The sequence below is a fragment of the Dreissena polymorpha genome, chromosome 6 (genome assembly GCF_020536995.1).
Source record: "Dreissena polymorpha isolate Duluth1 chromosome 6, UMN_Dpol_1.0, whole genome shotgun sequence".
NCBI classification, from domain to species: Eukaryota; Metazoa; Mollusca; class Bivalvia; order Myida; family Dreissenidae; genus Dreissena; species Dreissena polymorpha.
In genome coordinates, this window is record NC_068360.1 from 114,718,814 (window position 1) to 114,735,239 (window position 16,426).

Consider the following 16,426-nt stretch of genomic DNA (forward strand, 5'->3'; position numbering starts at 1 on the left):
GTATAACGATAAATCCGAGATCGGCAAGGTTCGATAAGGAAAAGTATGTTTTGTTGTTTGTTTGTTTACTTACATGTATGTGTACTGCCGTTTTCAAGTGTCGCACCAATAAGGAAGACAATATAGCAGTATCATTACAGCTGGCGTTGCAGGTATTTCGTCCGCATCTGTACCTAGAGTTGAAAAGAAATTTGATAAGGGCTTCTTCTATTTCATTTACATGATTGAAGTAACTGATAACGTGCCTGTTATGCGTATATAGCTTATCTGAGATCTACTGGTATGTTCTTCCTCCTAAAATGCTTATTTTTCAATTTAAGGAAATTAAGCCATTTTATTTTTCATTGAACAATCGCTATGTATAGAAACACACACACGCAAGTCAGTTCAGTTTAAATATATGCATCATCATCATCATCATCGTCATTGTCATCAGCAGCAGCAACAGCATCATTATCATCATCATCATCATCATCATCATCATCATCATCATCATCATCATCATCATCATCATCATCATCATCATCATCATCATCATCATCATCATCGTTATCGTCATCGTCATCATCATCAGCAGCAGCAACATCATCATCATGATCAACAACAACAACAAGAACATCATCATCATCATCACAATCATCATCATCATCTTTATCACAGGTATCCACAATGTATGTATTTGAATAGCATTCGTTGTTTGATTGCGTTATCGGGGACACTTACATTACAAATATATATAATATGCAGTTCAGCTTCAGTAAATATTCACAAACACTTTTCATGTGACGCATGCACCAATTTATAGTACGCAATTATTATACATATACACACATGCACGTTTATTTGATTTAACAGTTCGTGTTTAGGGATCTACTTTTATTATGATGTTTCTATCATAAAAGCACCCTTTCTACGCCATTGTAATCCTATCTCATTGTAACGTAGTTCAGCGGGAGCGTGGTTATCACTCGAAATTTTTGAACAATTTAGTCTGTGTCGTATTCAAAATAGTCTGTTATCTATCGTTTCATAGTTACCCTAGGTAATACGCTTGACAGACGAAACCAAATGTTGGATAACAATAGTTTTTGTGCAGTACATATGTGACGTTTTTTTCTGAAAAATCTGAAAAAGGTTCTTTAAAAAAAACATCGATACATTTTGTTAACATAAACGTGCAAACGATACTCATATTACTTTCATTAATATAATGGAGCGGGTTTTGTTTTCTTGTGTCCTGTGTGTTTTGATATGCAGTGTGAATTGCTAAGGTAATTATTTAATATTATATATGTATAGTAATAATTTATATTGTATCTTCGTAGTGATAACCTGATAGGCCTATGAGTAGTTCCGGCTTAACTTAAAATTTTTCGCTTTATATTCTCTGACAGCGCGAAATAATTTAAGCGAAATTCTCTTAGCAAAGTTTATCAAGATTTGACAGTTGATCATCGACTGTCACCATAAACACTCATTAACAGTACTATATGTACAATGTTTACGCATATATTGCATACTTCTGACAACAAATATATACATTCCTCTAAATAACTGTTGCGTTACACGTTATAGTTGACATCGATTATTTCTTTAAATGAACCTTCTACACCCACAGAAGTCGAATTTCATATTCGCAATTTCAAAGATAATAAAAGCAGTGGCATAGAAGGAATATAAGCTGATTTAAAAAAAAATTGTAAACAATATTACACCATTTTTAGCATTATTTTGTTATCGATTTTTTTAGCCTGCCTATTTTCTTTAAACTTGGGGTCAGAGTATATGATGTGCAATACACATATCTGAACGTACACATTTTTTTTTAAATAACCGTGTTGACTAATATAATGTACACACTATTTTCCGGTATACTAAATAAACAAGTATATGAATGGGCGGAATAAAACTATAACTATGAATCTTAAAGCAGGGTTTCGTGCCGGCTATTCAGCGTTAGATAATGTTTTTGCCTTCAAGCGATGGCTAAAAAAAAATGTCAAAATGGGGGGGGGGCATATTTTATTGCTTATATATTGACTTTAGAAAGGCATGTGATAAAATAAACCACAGTGTAATGTCTCAAGCACTTCAAGAAAGGGAATAAAAGGTAAATTTATAACCGTTATAAACAATATGTACATCTCACTCAATTCTTGTGTTTAAGTGCATCATACAGCCGTCACTAATTCTATTACGAACTATTATAGTTTTTTCAATGTCAAATTAGTACTCGTCAGGGGAACAAGACCAGCTTAAACATATTTGCTCTATTTATAGATGAATTATCAGTAATGCTACGTGAGACTTGTCTGTCTGGAATTATTGTTTCAAATTAAACACCTGACATTGTATGCCTCGTGCTTGCGGACAATGTTGCTAGCTGTGCGAAAACGGCATTAAAACTTCAAAAGCGGTTTAACGTAGTGGATCAGTTATGTTTTAATACGGGAATGGATATAAATTTAGATAAACTGAAATATTTAAATTTAGAAATGGCGGAATTTTAAGAAAGCATGCGCGCTGGACATATCGTGGTACGAAAATAAATATGAGATTATGGATCGCGTCGAACAATTAACTAAGCTTACACGCCCCAAAAGTAATATTCTCAATTCATAGTTCTAAAACGACTTTTGAAAACTATCCTTTTCAAAAACACTGCTTACTTTTTGATAGCAAGGTAAAGCCAATATTGTTGTACGGCTAACATATATGGGACAATGAAAATGTGAACACCAAAAATAAATTTTGTAAACGCCATTTACATGTAAGGAAAATACAAAGACATGTATCGCCCTTGGTGAATGTTGCTGACTGCCTTTATATGTGAATATTTTTTAAATTGCATTAAGTATTGGTGTAAGCTGTTAATGACGCATAATAAGAGATTACCAAACAATTCTATAATATATTAATATTGTAAATATGCATAGATAACGCTGGGCGTAATTGATGGATTACGAGTGTAAAAATACTAATTATTCAGATACGGTTTATGGTTCGTTTGAATCTCTCATGATATTTGAATTGTAAATTTATTTGAACATAAATTTTGGTCGGCATATAATTTATTGCGTCACACAGAATGGACACATTGACATAAACAATACATCTAGAAACACCCATTATAAGATCAAAGTATATACAACGATTCGCAAAACATTCCACATGTCATAAATTTACACAAATCATGAATGTACGTGTCTATACGTTGATTTGTTTTTGATTAAACTAAAAAACAATATGTTTATAGATATATTGACTCAATTAGCATACTATGTGTAAAAAAACACGCGCCCCTTGTTAGTTATGTATAAGCTGTATTGGAAATTAAGTCACTTGCAAGAAAACTAGGTCACCTGGTCAAATCTTAGAAAAACTTGTAACCATTCTAGATGCCACTTTTATTACACAATCCGGATACAAAATTGTAAGAATGTTTATAAAAATTTAAAAACAAATTTATGTGAAAACACGAATCGAGTTGTTTGATCTCATTGATGCAGCTTTAAAGTTGACTCATCCCAGGGAGGTTGGAAAGAAAAGGACGATGGTAAAAAAAGCCTAGAAAATGGTCAATTATAAATACTTATACTCTTGTTATTTATGTATATGGTTCATCATAAACTTGTTCATATGTTGGCAACATGCTACTTGGAGGATTTTCCTTTGCCTGGAACAGAACGTTTACCATGGAACTTCGGACCACGCCTCGCTCTTGTTGATTGACACCTCCTTAGCAGCCTTCACATGCCACCCAATTATTGATGCTTCAGCATAATTGTTATTTAAAAATATAAATGAAGAAACTTTAGTTTATTTCTATTAATTAAAATATGTAAAATAAATTTCCAAACGGGCATTGTAGAAATTGAAGACATGAAATATTCTGCTTAAAACAAAATATGATCGGAATATAATTTTATAAATATATGTTATATGAATGACTGTATTTTACCTGGTACAGAACACAATTAATTAGTTTAAGTATTTTGCACTACAGTGAATCTCACCTTTGATTTTCATGTGCTTTATAATCTTATACCCTTTCAATGCAGTGCCTCCTGCAGCGAATGAATGTGTTAGTTTCGAGTATATACAGATTCACACAACATCGCTTTTGAGTCGGATTCATATTTAAGTAACGGGAAGTTCGATATTCATCTGTACAATGGAAATTGTGTAAGCTGTTGAATTTAGTTTCATGCATTTTTTATTTAGTCTTAACATCGTCTGAATCAACCGTTCGATTTAAGCTATGCATTATACACTCAGAACTTGCCATGTTGACGATCGAAACAGAAAATATAACCTCATGGTTACATAGCGTTTATTTATGCAACATTTTTTTGGAAAATGTTAATGCTTTTAAACTAACTGAGTATGCTCACAACTATCAATTTAAACATTTTGATTGTCATTGTTATCAAACACACAAGCTTTAATATGCCTCGCATACTGTGACAATTTTGTTTTATTTGAAGATTAACTTATCACTGAAGCAATAAAACTGACAACCACTTCGAATAATTCATAACAACATCCCCAATAAAACGAATGATCGCCATCATCAAAACATTCGGAAGGTCGGCTATCTGCATTGAATCAAACAGTTACGCTTTAATAACGAATCGCACAAAGACTCTCGTAAAGCGGCTGATAAACAGAGATGCCTTTATCAATCTAAGTAAATATTACGCATAAAAAACGTCTGATTTGGAAAATCGCCTTTGTAATTTTTTTTCTCCTTATGACAATGACGATTTTCAGCGGGAACCCTGTTCAAGGCTGTTGAAGTGTTTAAATGTTTTTTGCAACTATCGTTTGATGTGCAATACTCATTGGATAATTATGAAATCATACAACTCTGAGTATTGACTTTAATGGATTTCATTATACTATGAAAGTGTCAAAACATCTGTTAGTTGCATACACGGAAAAATTTAGACATTGCGTTTATTACAATTTCCAAATGTGTCGGCATTTATGTAAACTTTTTTGGCAAAACATTTAATAATTCGCTTTAATTACTCGTGAGATCCTTAATTAAAGTGGATCGCTGTCATTCGTACGTATGAAACTATATACAATAATAATAATATGTTGTTGGCTTATGAAGGCAAGCAGATTTGTTCATTATTCATTATTGCATAAATCATAACACATCATGCATACATAAGTATTTTTCGGCTCGGGTGGTTAATACTTGCAAACCCTGATAATACTTAACATTACTTGGCAGTTGGAATTGCTTGGGTAAAAAGATACCTTCGATTTCCTACCCTACATGATAATAAAGAGTATGTATATATACATTATAAAAAACCAGTATGCCATACATTTTAAACGTACTCTATTGCTTTGATATTGCGAGTGCAAACAATCAATTTAATAAGAAATAGTTTTGCAAAATTCAAAATGACGCGCCCCTGGTCCAAAGGACCTCTGCTAAATTCTCGTTGTCAAAAAATTGCTGTTGATATTTTTTAATTTAGTGGTAATGGCAATGTGCAAAGGCAAACATGGAATTTATTTTCACGTTATGATAAAAATCAATTATAATTGAAAATATATTTTAATTGTCATACCAACATATGTACATTGTGATTATTGTTATTTATTTCAGACGAGTTAGCCATTGACTTCTTCATGCAAAGGGTTGACAATTCTACGTACCTCGTAACTGAGCCTATGGTGGAAAGTAGCAGCTTGGAAAGGTTGCACATTGTGTGCAAGATAAACAGTATCCCAAATATTCTTGGGTTCAATAGCATGAACATTTACAGAGTAAATAAGAATGGAAATATTGAACATCTGGCTACAATGCGGAGTTCTTATCCAGAAATACCTGGGTATCAAAGACCTGAACTAGTTCAAAGCAGTTCCACTATGCAGGCTGTTGGTGTGTACAATGATAAGAATCCGACTCTTGGAATATCAGTACCTGTGGCGTCTCTCACCTGCAATGATGGGCTTATGTACAACTGCTCTCTTGTTTATGACGAAAGACAAGGAAGCAGTACCCCAGTGACAAAGATGTCTTCAGTGGCCAGAAACCTCACAGTGTCAGATACTTTATTAATGTTCCATGTAGTTTTTTCAGCCTTTGCCAGGGCCCTCAATCTATCAAACATGCGGCCGTATTTCGGCAGCAGTCCCCCACCTGAAAAGTATACTTTTTTCCACTTTTCCCATTCCAGTGACAAAGACTAACACTGTGGTAAAAAAACTCACAGTGTCAGGTACTTTATTTATGTTCCATATATTGCTAAATGCTCTTTCAGCTTTTCTATTAAACTCAGTCTACCGTTTACCTTTCCCAACATTCATTTAAATATTTGGGGAAAATCTATGCCAAAATTTAATAAATCCTTACGTTGTATTGCATAATTTGTTTGCCATTTTGGGAAAAGGATTCTGGTCAAATTGATTTTTAATATCGTGAAATTGAGGAAATTTATATCGACAAACATATATATAAATATATAGTCACGTGCATAAAAAGGATCATTATATATATATATATATATATATATATATATATATATATATATATATATATATATATATATATATATATATATATATATATATATATATATATATATATATATATATATATATATATATATATATATAATTTAGATATAATGATTATCAGATACGTCTTTCTTAAAAAATGGAAATATGGAGAAACAAATACAATTTCGGGTTGTGATCCGGTTTGTTTGTTTTGGGATAGGGTCTGGTTTACGTCCTTTTTAAAAAGCAGGAAAAACCTGTAAGAGCTTAAAGGAACCAAATTTACTTTCAATCTGATTTCAGAACAGGAAATGTGGCAAACACAAATATTTTTCACTATTGAACAGTCTTTAGACATGTCTGTTTGTGTTGGTCGTTTCATGTTTTTATGAAACATGTTTTGCCAGTCAACTATATGGCATTATATTGTTGGGACTAAGAACGAGACTGAATTTGCAGAAATTGTACGAGGGGTGAATGCTTTATCCTAGTGTTTCTTCCACTTTGCAAATCATCGTCTGACTGCCGTTGGTGAATTACAGGCTTTGATATATTCATTTATTTCTACATTATGGGTAAAAGTTCTAGAATGCAGCAATCTTATGCCCAATAGGGAAAAGTACCGGAACCAGCCCAATTGGGAAAATTGTGTGCGCGAAAAAACCAACCTGAAATTTGGAAAATTCGCGTCGTGAAGTCTTCATATTTGAAAATTGGTGTATTTGATTTTGTTTTTTTGATACCTAAATGTTGTCAAGTTGTCAATATTATATTTACCTAGGTTTACCACAGAGATTCAGAGGGAAACTAACAAAATTGTATTTATATAAAAAAAATATTTTTTATTTTTAGAAACCTTCAATTGGCATTTTTGACAGCAATTGGGAAATTTGTAGTTTTTTCCCAATTGGGAAAGTGCCGTTTGCCGGTACTTAATAAAGAAGGAAAAAAAACGCTGATTAATGAAAACAAAATCACCAGATTATAAAAGTTGCAATAACACGCATTGAATGTTTGTTGATATCTAACTCCCAGCTGTTGATTTGTTTTTTGTAAAAAGTAGCGAATTAAAGTCTGCAAAATTGACATAGCTCGGCTTGACGCATACGCCTATTGACTCGTGGACATGATGCAGGGAACCACCGATATTTATTTGTTGACTTCCGAAAGAAACTTCTGCATCAAACACATGCGGTTTTATCAAGTTTTGCTGCTATGAGTTTGGCCAAATCAAAAGTGGGATATCTAACCGGCGAGTACAATCGTATTTCACGTTCTGCAAAATGCGTTAACCGCTGATGTTGTACAAATTCTTTGCATTTCATTGGAAATCCTGAAAATATTTATTGGACATTTCAGTCTGATGAGTAAAGAATTTTGATGAATATGTCCGTTTCAGTTTCTGAAAGTCTGGACATAACTTAACGGGCTTTACATCACCATATCAGCTTCAAATCAACAGTGCTCACGTATTTTGTGTTGATCCTTTGTCTCATTAAAAGCGTGCGAAAATTGTGCAGCTCGTCACGTAATCCGCATGGAAAGCATGTGTGTAATGATAGCTGTTCAAAAGAGCTTACATCTTGTAAGGTGATTTAAGGAAATTTGCTGGGAATATCCACTGTCCTGGTTGGAAGCCTTTTTCATCAGATCGTTAAATAGTCACAATGGCAAACGTTTGTGTTTATTGAATTCTCACCAAATAAAGCTATTTGACTCATAAAACTATTATTAGTTGCATGACAACATTTAAGCTCCTGCTTAGAAAATTTGTAGCGAATAAGGTCGAGATATAAAGCAAATATTGATATAAAAAAACACTTATTGCTTTTTTATTGTGATGGCTGGAAACAAAACGGCATTTAAAAATAAAAAATAAAGTAATAAAGATTATAATGAGGCAAACATGCCTGTTTCGTCGCCAACATCGCCATCTTGATCGTCACGTGATTATCCCCTCTGAGTTTGGGGTAAGATATTATAAACTATAAACATACGTACTTTGTGGTTATTATGGGTGTATTTAAGTGAGTTTATATATTAAATTTGACAAATCAGATTGAGGACAATTCTGATAGGACAGTAGCTCCTGGTAAATGGGAACAAATACTGGATCTCTTTTTTTACAGAACATGTGTGGTACAGAATATAATAAAACCATAAACAGGTTATATCTTAGTTATATGGCAAACATTCATTTGATTCTGGAGTTGCATTTAAAATGATGCATTTGTGATGTGGGTTTTGAAGTGAATTTCAGAGATTCAAATGGAAATAGAATAATATTTGTAACAGAATTACTTTCTTGTGTAGCAATTATGAATTCAATCGTTTGCATGATGTTTTCTTAAGCTCTTGATGTAGTAGTATATGTAAACATTTTCGGAAATTAATGGCTGCATAAGCAACATTGTAAACACTTGTATGTAGCTCATTTATCAGGGGTGTGATTTTTCCGCGGATCTGGTTGTCCGGGGTCATTTCATCGATTCGCGTTTTGAAACGAGCGATGTCAATGGCTGTCGTTTGCCAATCTTCCAATAAAAATTGGTCATTTACTCTGTTGCTCTGGTCTCTTTCCTACCATTGAGTATTTAATGGTAATTAAATTGAATGTGTTTTAATTCCCTTTTATTTTTGTTTTATTTGAGTTGCAATGCTGTGAAGTTAAAGTGTATTTATACTTATATGTATCATGAATATTGCTGGGTCAAGTATGAGGTTGAGCGCTCTAAAACCGGTTTGAACCCCCAATGCTTTGCATTGACCGTTCCAAGGCGGTGACCCCAGCTTTATTCTTATATGTTCGTGTTTTGTTTTCTATTGTGCTGTTTCGTACTGTTTTGGCAAGGGGTCACTTGCCTTTAATAAAGGACCAACTAATAGTAGATAATGAGAACGCAATACTGCTCCAGCAGCTTGAGTTTCACTTCTGTATATTATTTTAAAATGTGTTTCATATTTCTTTGCTGATTCGTTTCCAAATGGCGCATTTGTGAAGCGAAAATTAAGATTAAATAACGAACGAATCTCACAAAATCTAGGAGATTGAACAAACATTGAAAAACAAATTAATTGGGAAATGGAAGACACAACAGTGAATATAAATCAGATAGCGATGCCACTTTCTGAATGGGTACGGAATATTGACTGTCTTGGTAAGGATAAAGTCATTTACCATTTGAAAAATCTTGAACTACGGATCCCACGGTAAATTGTCGTTAGTTGAACACTGTAACATTCTTGACTTTATTTCAAATTTAAAGACATTGAGCTCAAACGAACTATTTCCGTCATCGTTCAAACGGATTTGAACACTCATTGATTTTGATCACAATTAATACTGGTGACTGCACACTATGTTAAAATGTGAATTTAAAAAGGTTTTCATAACTTAATCTTGTTAAAAAGTTTAAGATGGTTTTTATTAGAATGTCTGTTGTAAGGGTTGTAATTGCTTTCAAAGATTGTTTTCCTTCTTTATAAAGTGCCGGAAAACGATACTTTCCCAATTAGGAAAAACACTACAAATTTCCCAATTGCTGTCAAAAAAATTTCCAATAAAAGGTTTCTAAAAAAACGAAACATGATTTTATAAATAAAAATGAAACATGTAGTTAGTTTTCCTATGCAGATCTATAGCTTGAACCCATGTAAAAATAATATTGAAAACTTCACAACATTTAGTAATCAATTTTACAGTATTTTGGAGCAAAAATCAAATACACCTTATTCCCAATATGAAGATTTCACGACACGAATTTTCCTAGTTTCATTGGTTTTCGCGCATAATTTTCCCGTTAGGACTGGTGCCGGTACTTTTCCTAATTAGGCAAAAAAATCGCTAGCGTTATGCATGGGATTCGCGTTGTCAAAATTAGTCTAAAAACTTTCCTTCGCTCAGACTTTACCTCAATCACACCCCTGATAATGTGTGTTACTCTGTTGCAAACACAGCGAAAATGCTAGCTTAAAAAAAGTTTACATTTAAATTGTCATAGTGGATATTGTAAGTTATGGAGTTTAAGGTAAGACAAAACAAATTATGCGTTTAAATATAAAGTGTTAACAGTTAACTGTTCAGATGGCAAATGTTATAATTGTATGAATGTGATTTCTTAAGATATTTTAATTATTTCAGGTTTTTAAGGTGCGTGAATGGTTTGTACTGATTGAGTGCTTTCTCATCAAAACTGTTAAAATTAGGGATGGCAACGAATACCGATATTGGTTTTCGGATATTTGGTCATCCTTCCAAACGAATATTCGGATATTCGGTCAACATCTGTTAGAAAAAAATCTACTTTGTTTACCGTACCGTTACTCCATGAATTCTACTTTCGTTTTTACCGGAAGTTCTCGGAAGTGACTAAATATTGACACAGCATTGCCGTCGCTAATTGTTAAAATTAAATGACGAAAACTGTTTTTAAACTTTTAATTTTGTTCATCAACAATAGAACGAGAAACATAATATTTACATGACGACAAAACAATTTCATAACAAAACAGTTAGATCTATAAATAATTTAAGCTGAACTTAAACGTAGTATTTACATAGCGAACACGTGCTTTAATATTGTACATTAACAATAGAACGAGAAACATAATATTTACATGACGACAAAATAATTACATGACAAAACAGTTAGATCTATAAATAATTTAAACTGAACTTAAACGTATTATTTACATAGCGAACACATGCAAACAAAACACCGTTGCCACATTTAAAAGTCACTCGGATCGGCGTCACTGGCGCATGAACATTGTTCTTATTTAAAAACACGATTGCGTCGACCAGATCACTGGCGAGTCTATTTCTTAGTTTATTGATGAGCAATCCAGTGGTCGAGAATATGCGCTCAGATGTCACAGAAGTTGCAGGTACAGATAGAACACTCCTAGCAACATACTCGACTTTCGGAAATTCGCTGTCGTGACGTTTCCACCAGTAAAGAGGTTTAGCGTTTGGCTCCATTTTCACAAGCAAATATCTCTGAAGTTCGTCAAAATTCTCTTGCTCGGTTGAACTATACACTAGAAAGTCTAACTTCCTACGTTTGCGCGGCATTTCATCACAGTCTTTATCAGAATCGCGAGAACGAGACGGCAATCTCAACGGTGCCTCGTCCATACGACTCTCAAAGGTCTCCTCCGAGATCTTACGTTGATCACGTGACAAGAACGGGAGACCCTTGTAACGTGGATCTAGAAGAGATGCAAGGACAGGTGTTGATTTCGCGGTTTCCGTTTAAGTCGGCTGATAGCGTTTATCAAGTTCACCACTTATTGTCTCCTTAACGCGCGAGATCAGAGAACTGTCTGTGTCCTCAACCACTAAGCACGTGTTAATTAATCCACACACCATAGGATAGATCACAGAACATGTTACATCACTTTCACTGCACATGTACGCGGTCGCGTCAGTTAACACACTGAGACACTCCGAAAGTTCAGAAACAACTTCCCACTCGTAATCCTTCAAAAGCAACCCAGCGTCTTTTTTCTTCGTGAATTTCCCGTCAAGCATAATGTCCGTCACTACGCGCCGTTGTTCGTGCAGCCTTTCAAGCATAAGCTGCGTGGAGTTCCAACGCGTGGGCACGTCCTGCATTAATACGTGCTCCTTTTCGCCCAACACCTGTTGTCGTTTTTTCATTTCCGCAGTCAACGTTGTTGAATGCTTGAAGTGACCAACAAGCTTCCTACACATCGCGATTGTCTTAGATACGGATGCGAGCTCCAGAGCAGGCTTAACACATAACTGTAAAGTATGTCCAAAGCAACCTAGATCTCCCCACTCATCGCACTTATCACCGGCACATTCCATGTTACGCGCGTTGTTATGAACAGAAGTGTCTATCTTCCCGCCTAGACCGAACTCGGACACACAGTCAGTTAACCTATTCGCCAGGTTCTCATCAGTATGACGCTCTGGCATTGCCCTAGTGAGCAGAACATTTGATTTTATATCCCAATCACTGTTTATGTGGTGTTCAGTTACAGTAATGTAACTTTCCGTGGAGTTGGAAGTCCTTAAAACTTAAAATCATCATTCATTTATCAACGCTTTTTGTATCTTCTTCTGACGCGCATCGATATTATTGTTTATCCTTGAAACAAAATTCCTGTACAAATGAGTTTGAAGTGGGCGTAATTCACGATTGATTTAGGACTGCATATAAGCATGATTATCTCGAATTTGGGCGGTTCTAAAATAATGTTATCAGTCAGGGGCATGATAATTTTGAAAATGGGCGGTGTTTATAAGTAATATCGGTCAGGGGTATAATAACACTTCGAAAATATTGGGTCATCATTCCATATGCAATGGTCCACAAGTAGAATAATTGACTGCAATAAGATATCACTAACACAGATGTGTATAGTTGTTAATATTTCTGCCAAACTGCCAATACCACGCTTCAATTTAAACAAGCTTTTTCTCCAAATTATTTTGCATGCAATAATTCCAGTCCTTTTTCCTGCAAGTCAAATAAACATTGATCAGCGTGAAAAGCATCTGGTCTACCAGTAAGACTTGGATTGTCAATGTGGCGGAGTGTTTTTCTCCATTTTGATTTTAAAAATTCGCATAAGGTATTGTGAGCGTATACCATTCCTTGAGAGGCATTTACTTTTTGAATAATGAAGTTGAACTGCTTTTGCTGTCTCGTGTGTCTGATCAAAGCATGGCTCATAATAACTTTGTAAATACTATAGATAAGCAAAAAATGCAGAATATGCACATTTGCAATACTCTTATAATCATTCCACTGAAAATTGCACTTGAATGTCTTGATGCATGTCTTCTTAATTAACCTTTATCAAACTTCAGTCCAGCCTAAAGATGTGGAGTTAAGGGCATTCAATCAATCATCATCATTGCCGATGGAAATTCTCAACGACAGTGGAACAGTTTCCACCAATATGGCTTCATTTATGGTCGGCCAAATGGTTAAACTGACCTGCAAGGCAAATTTTGGTACACGCAGCAATGGACTCATCTCTTGGAGAAAGAGTAGCATCGTAGCTGGGAGTGGAATAGCCGATTACATTCCAAACAATAATGAACGTGAAGATGGTCAAGTTGTGGCCAATGGTTGCCAGTTTGAGAAAACAGACAGCATCATGTACAACATGACTGAACAGGATGCGATCAGAACATCCAACAATCCACTTCAGTTCCAGTGCTACATAAGTATTCCTGGCTCTTCTGTTGCTCTTCCTGAGACCACAGTGAAGAATTTCTACATCAAAGTCCGTATGTGATTCTTTTTCCTGCTTACCTTTATTGCCTATCTTGCATGCTTCCAACTCTATATGAATGAAAGAACACAATCTCAAACAAATCGAACGCATGTATGCTGCATTGCAATAATTAGTGGACTGCTTAGATTTCAATTTATAATTTATTTCGTGAAATGCTGCAAAAGTGAAATATCTTTGCACGTAAAGCTTAATTTTACTATGTATCTTTACCTGAGACATTTTTATGGTTTTTCACCGTCAGATCAGTCAGTTTAGTTGGTCAGAGTGGGTAATTATTGTGATCTACTTGAGCTTATCAGTCAACAATTCGCTCGTGGTTAGCTTTTGTGATTGCCTTAAGCTGCGTCATGGTTAATTGTCTTGAGGGTTTAAGTTTGGTTACCGAGGTACATTGTAGAAATCAATGTCCTTATATTAATACTGTTTTATATACTTTTACATTATTCGCCAGAAGAAAGTATTGGCTCTATTTGTAAAACATGAAAAGTCTGGCATGCAAAACTACTAGTGTTGATGAATAATATTGTTCTTGTATGGTTTCAGATAATGTAAATGAACCAACCACAGTTGGCTTGACAACAGCAGGTAAACTAATAATAGATTGCCTTATTATTTAAAACTATCATTTCCTAGGAGTATGTAACAAACTTATGTACAACCTCTGTCAAAATGTTACATTCATTTAATATTATCTTTAAATCTATTTGTATATGTATATATTGCATAAAAAGCCTAATACTTATTGAGGAGCTCTGAAGTCCATTTTCTGCGTGGAATCAACATGTGCTCTTTTGATTGACACTTGAGAATGCTCCTTTTAGGTGGATTGAACCTGTGACCTTATGATCACTGTTATTAGTGTTTTATAACGTAATTAACGACAACTATTCTTTATCCACACACAAAAACGTTTGCATTGCAGCAGTTTTAACTGCATATGAAACAACGGATAATGTTAATCCCAGTATTAACGTTCATCAAATACCTTTTAATGCATGTTTATTGATAGATTTTGGGCTTCATTACGTATTTGCTAATGTTTCAATGTTGTAAGACGTGCACGTATTGTTAATTTGTTCAGAGTAAGAGTTGATCAAACAAATATGCAATAACAAAATGTGTTTCTCAACAGTGTCCACCACAACTGAAACTACAGTTAAAACCACCACAGGTATTTATTCTAATGCATTGATTTCGATTTCTGTATTTCCGATCATAATACCACACATATAAGGTATCGAGGTTCTGTATGAAAGCTTAGTGAAATACAATAGTGTTAATTAGTATATACCGATTGTGCATTTCAAATATAAAGTATGAACTAGTCAGTAATAATTGTTATCAGTTTAAACAAAAAAATCCGTGTCTGAGAGTCTTTGTTGTCTTAACATGTCGTGTTTTTGTTTTACAGATGCTCCAATAGATAAAAATACATCGACAGTGAACTCCGCTTCTGGTAGGTATTTATGCGATTTTTTGAGGGACATGAAGCTGCATACCTGGCAATTATTAATTAACGGTTGAGAAAACAATGAGCGTAATACTTAATATTGTTGCAAACATTAAATCATGTTCATAAATAATACCTAAAAATAACAAAAAATGCGATATTTTAATGTGCTTTGAAAACTAAAGATTGTATTCGTTCCCTCATTCAATTCCGAATGATGACAAGACCATATACCTTCTTTGGTATAGAGGGAGTAGTTAAAGTAACTTTTGTCGTCACGCATTGTTGGCATATAAAAATTGTTCGCATTTAAACAATACGAAACGAAAATAATATTATTTATTTTTAAAAAGCGTGCGTTGATGGAATGGGGTTATTAAGGTGTTGCAGAGGCGGTGGCTGGTGCTGTCGCGCTTTTACTGCTGTTAAATGTGCTGCTGTTGTCCTGACTTGACCATGAAGAAAGAATGCGTCCCATAAACATTGAGTTGATTTTCAGTTAATATATTTCAAAGACTTTCACAAATATAAACGTTTATATGAAAATGAACAAAGTAATGAGTGAGCTGTATAAACAACTATGAACCCAGAAACTGTAGCTGTGTACGAACATATACATGTGTTTAACATTTGTCTAACATATGGTAATTGTCAGTCAACTGCTTGTATGTTCGCTTTTATGGTGTCTGAACAAAGACGCTTGAATCCTAACATTACGTCGACTAAAATAATAATTGACTTGAGCATTCTTTATTTCTAAGTTGTATGCCACACACTGTTATGTAATAGCAAATATTAGACATAAATCACACTGATTTTCGTATTTCATTTAACCTTTACATTCTCTGCATGAAGCCATGTCAGCATCTACGGTCCATTTCTATCATGCAATTGTCTTTATGGAATGAAAACACATGAGCAATCGTCATGTAGAACATTCAAATCAACCTGTCAGAACAAAAAACAACATATAGTACTTTAAGGTAAAAGAAGGTTTTTTACTATAACTCTAATTACAAGTTCATGTAATGCGTTTGTCCAAATTATTGTTGGTGCTTCAACGCAGTTTTACATAAAATATGTTATGTTAAAATCGATGATCAATGGGATCTAGTGAAACGAAACAACTTATATACTTACTGACATCAATCTAATCCCAAACTCACTTAAAATTTC

General features: G+C 34.2%; 1 protein-coding gene across 2 annotated transcripts; it reads left to right on the forward strand.

Annotated features, from left to right (window-relative positions):
- The first annotated feature begins 976 nt into the window (after window positions 1-976).
- LOC127835301 (uncharacterized) lies at window positions 977-16,061 on the forward strand. 2 transcript variants are annotated; one of them, XM_052361655.1, is made up of 7 exons: window positions 980-1,271; window positions 5,630-6,069; window positions 13,363-13,792; window positions 14,344-14,385; window positions 14,933-14,971; window positions 15,212-15,256; window positions 15,632-16,061. In XM_052361655.1, the coding sequence occupies exons 2-7, from the start codon at window positions 5,653-5,655 to the stop codon at window positions 15,697-15,699; spliced, it is 1,041 nt and encodes a 346-aa protein (XP_052217615.1). In that variant the 5' UTR covers window positions 980-1,271; window positions 5,630-5,652; the 3' UTR covers window positions 15,700-16,061. The 2 variants fall into 2 exon arrangements, with proteins under 2 accessions (XP_052217617.1, XP_052217615.1); XM_052361657.1 differs by lacking the exon at window positions 14,344-14,385 and having other exon boundaries at window positions 977-1,271.
- Window positions 16,062-16,426: the final 365 nt, after the last annotated feature.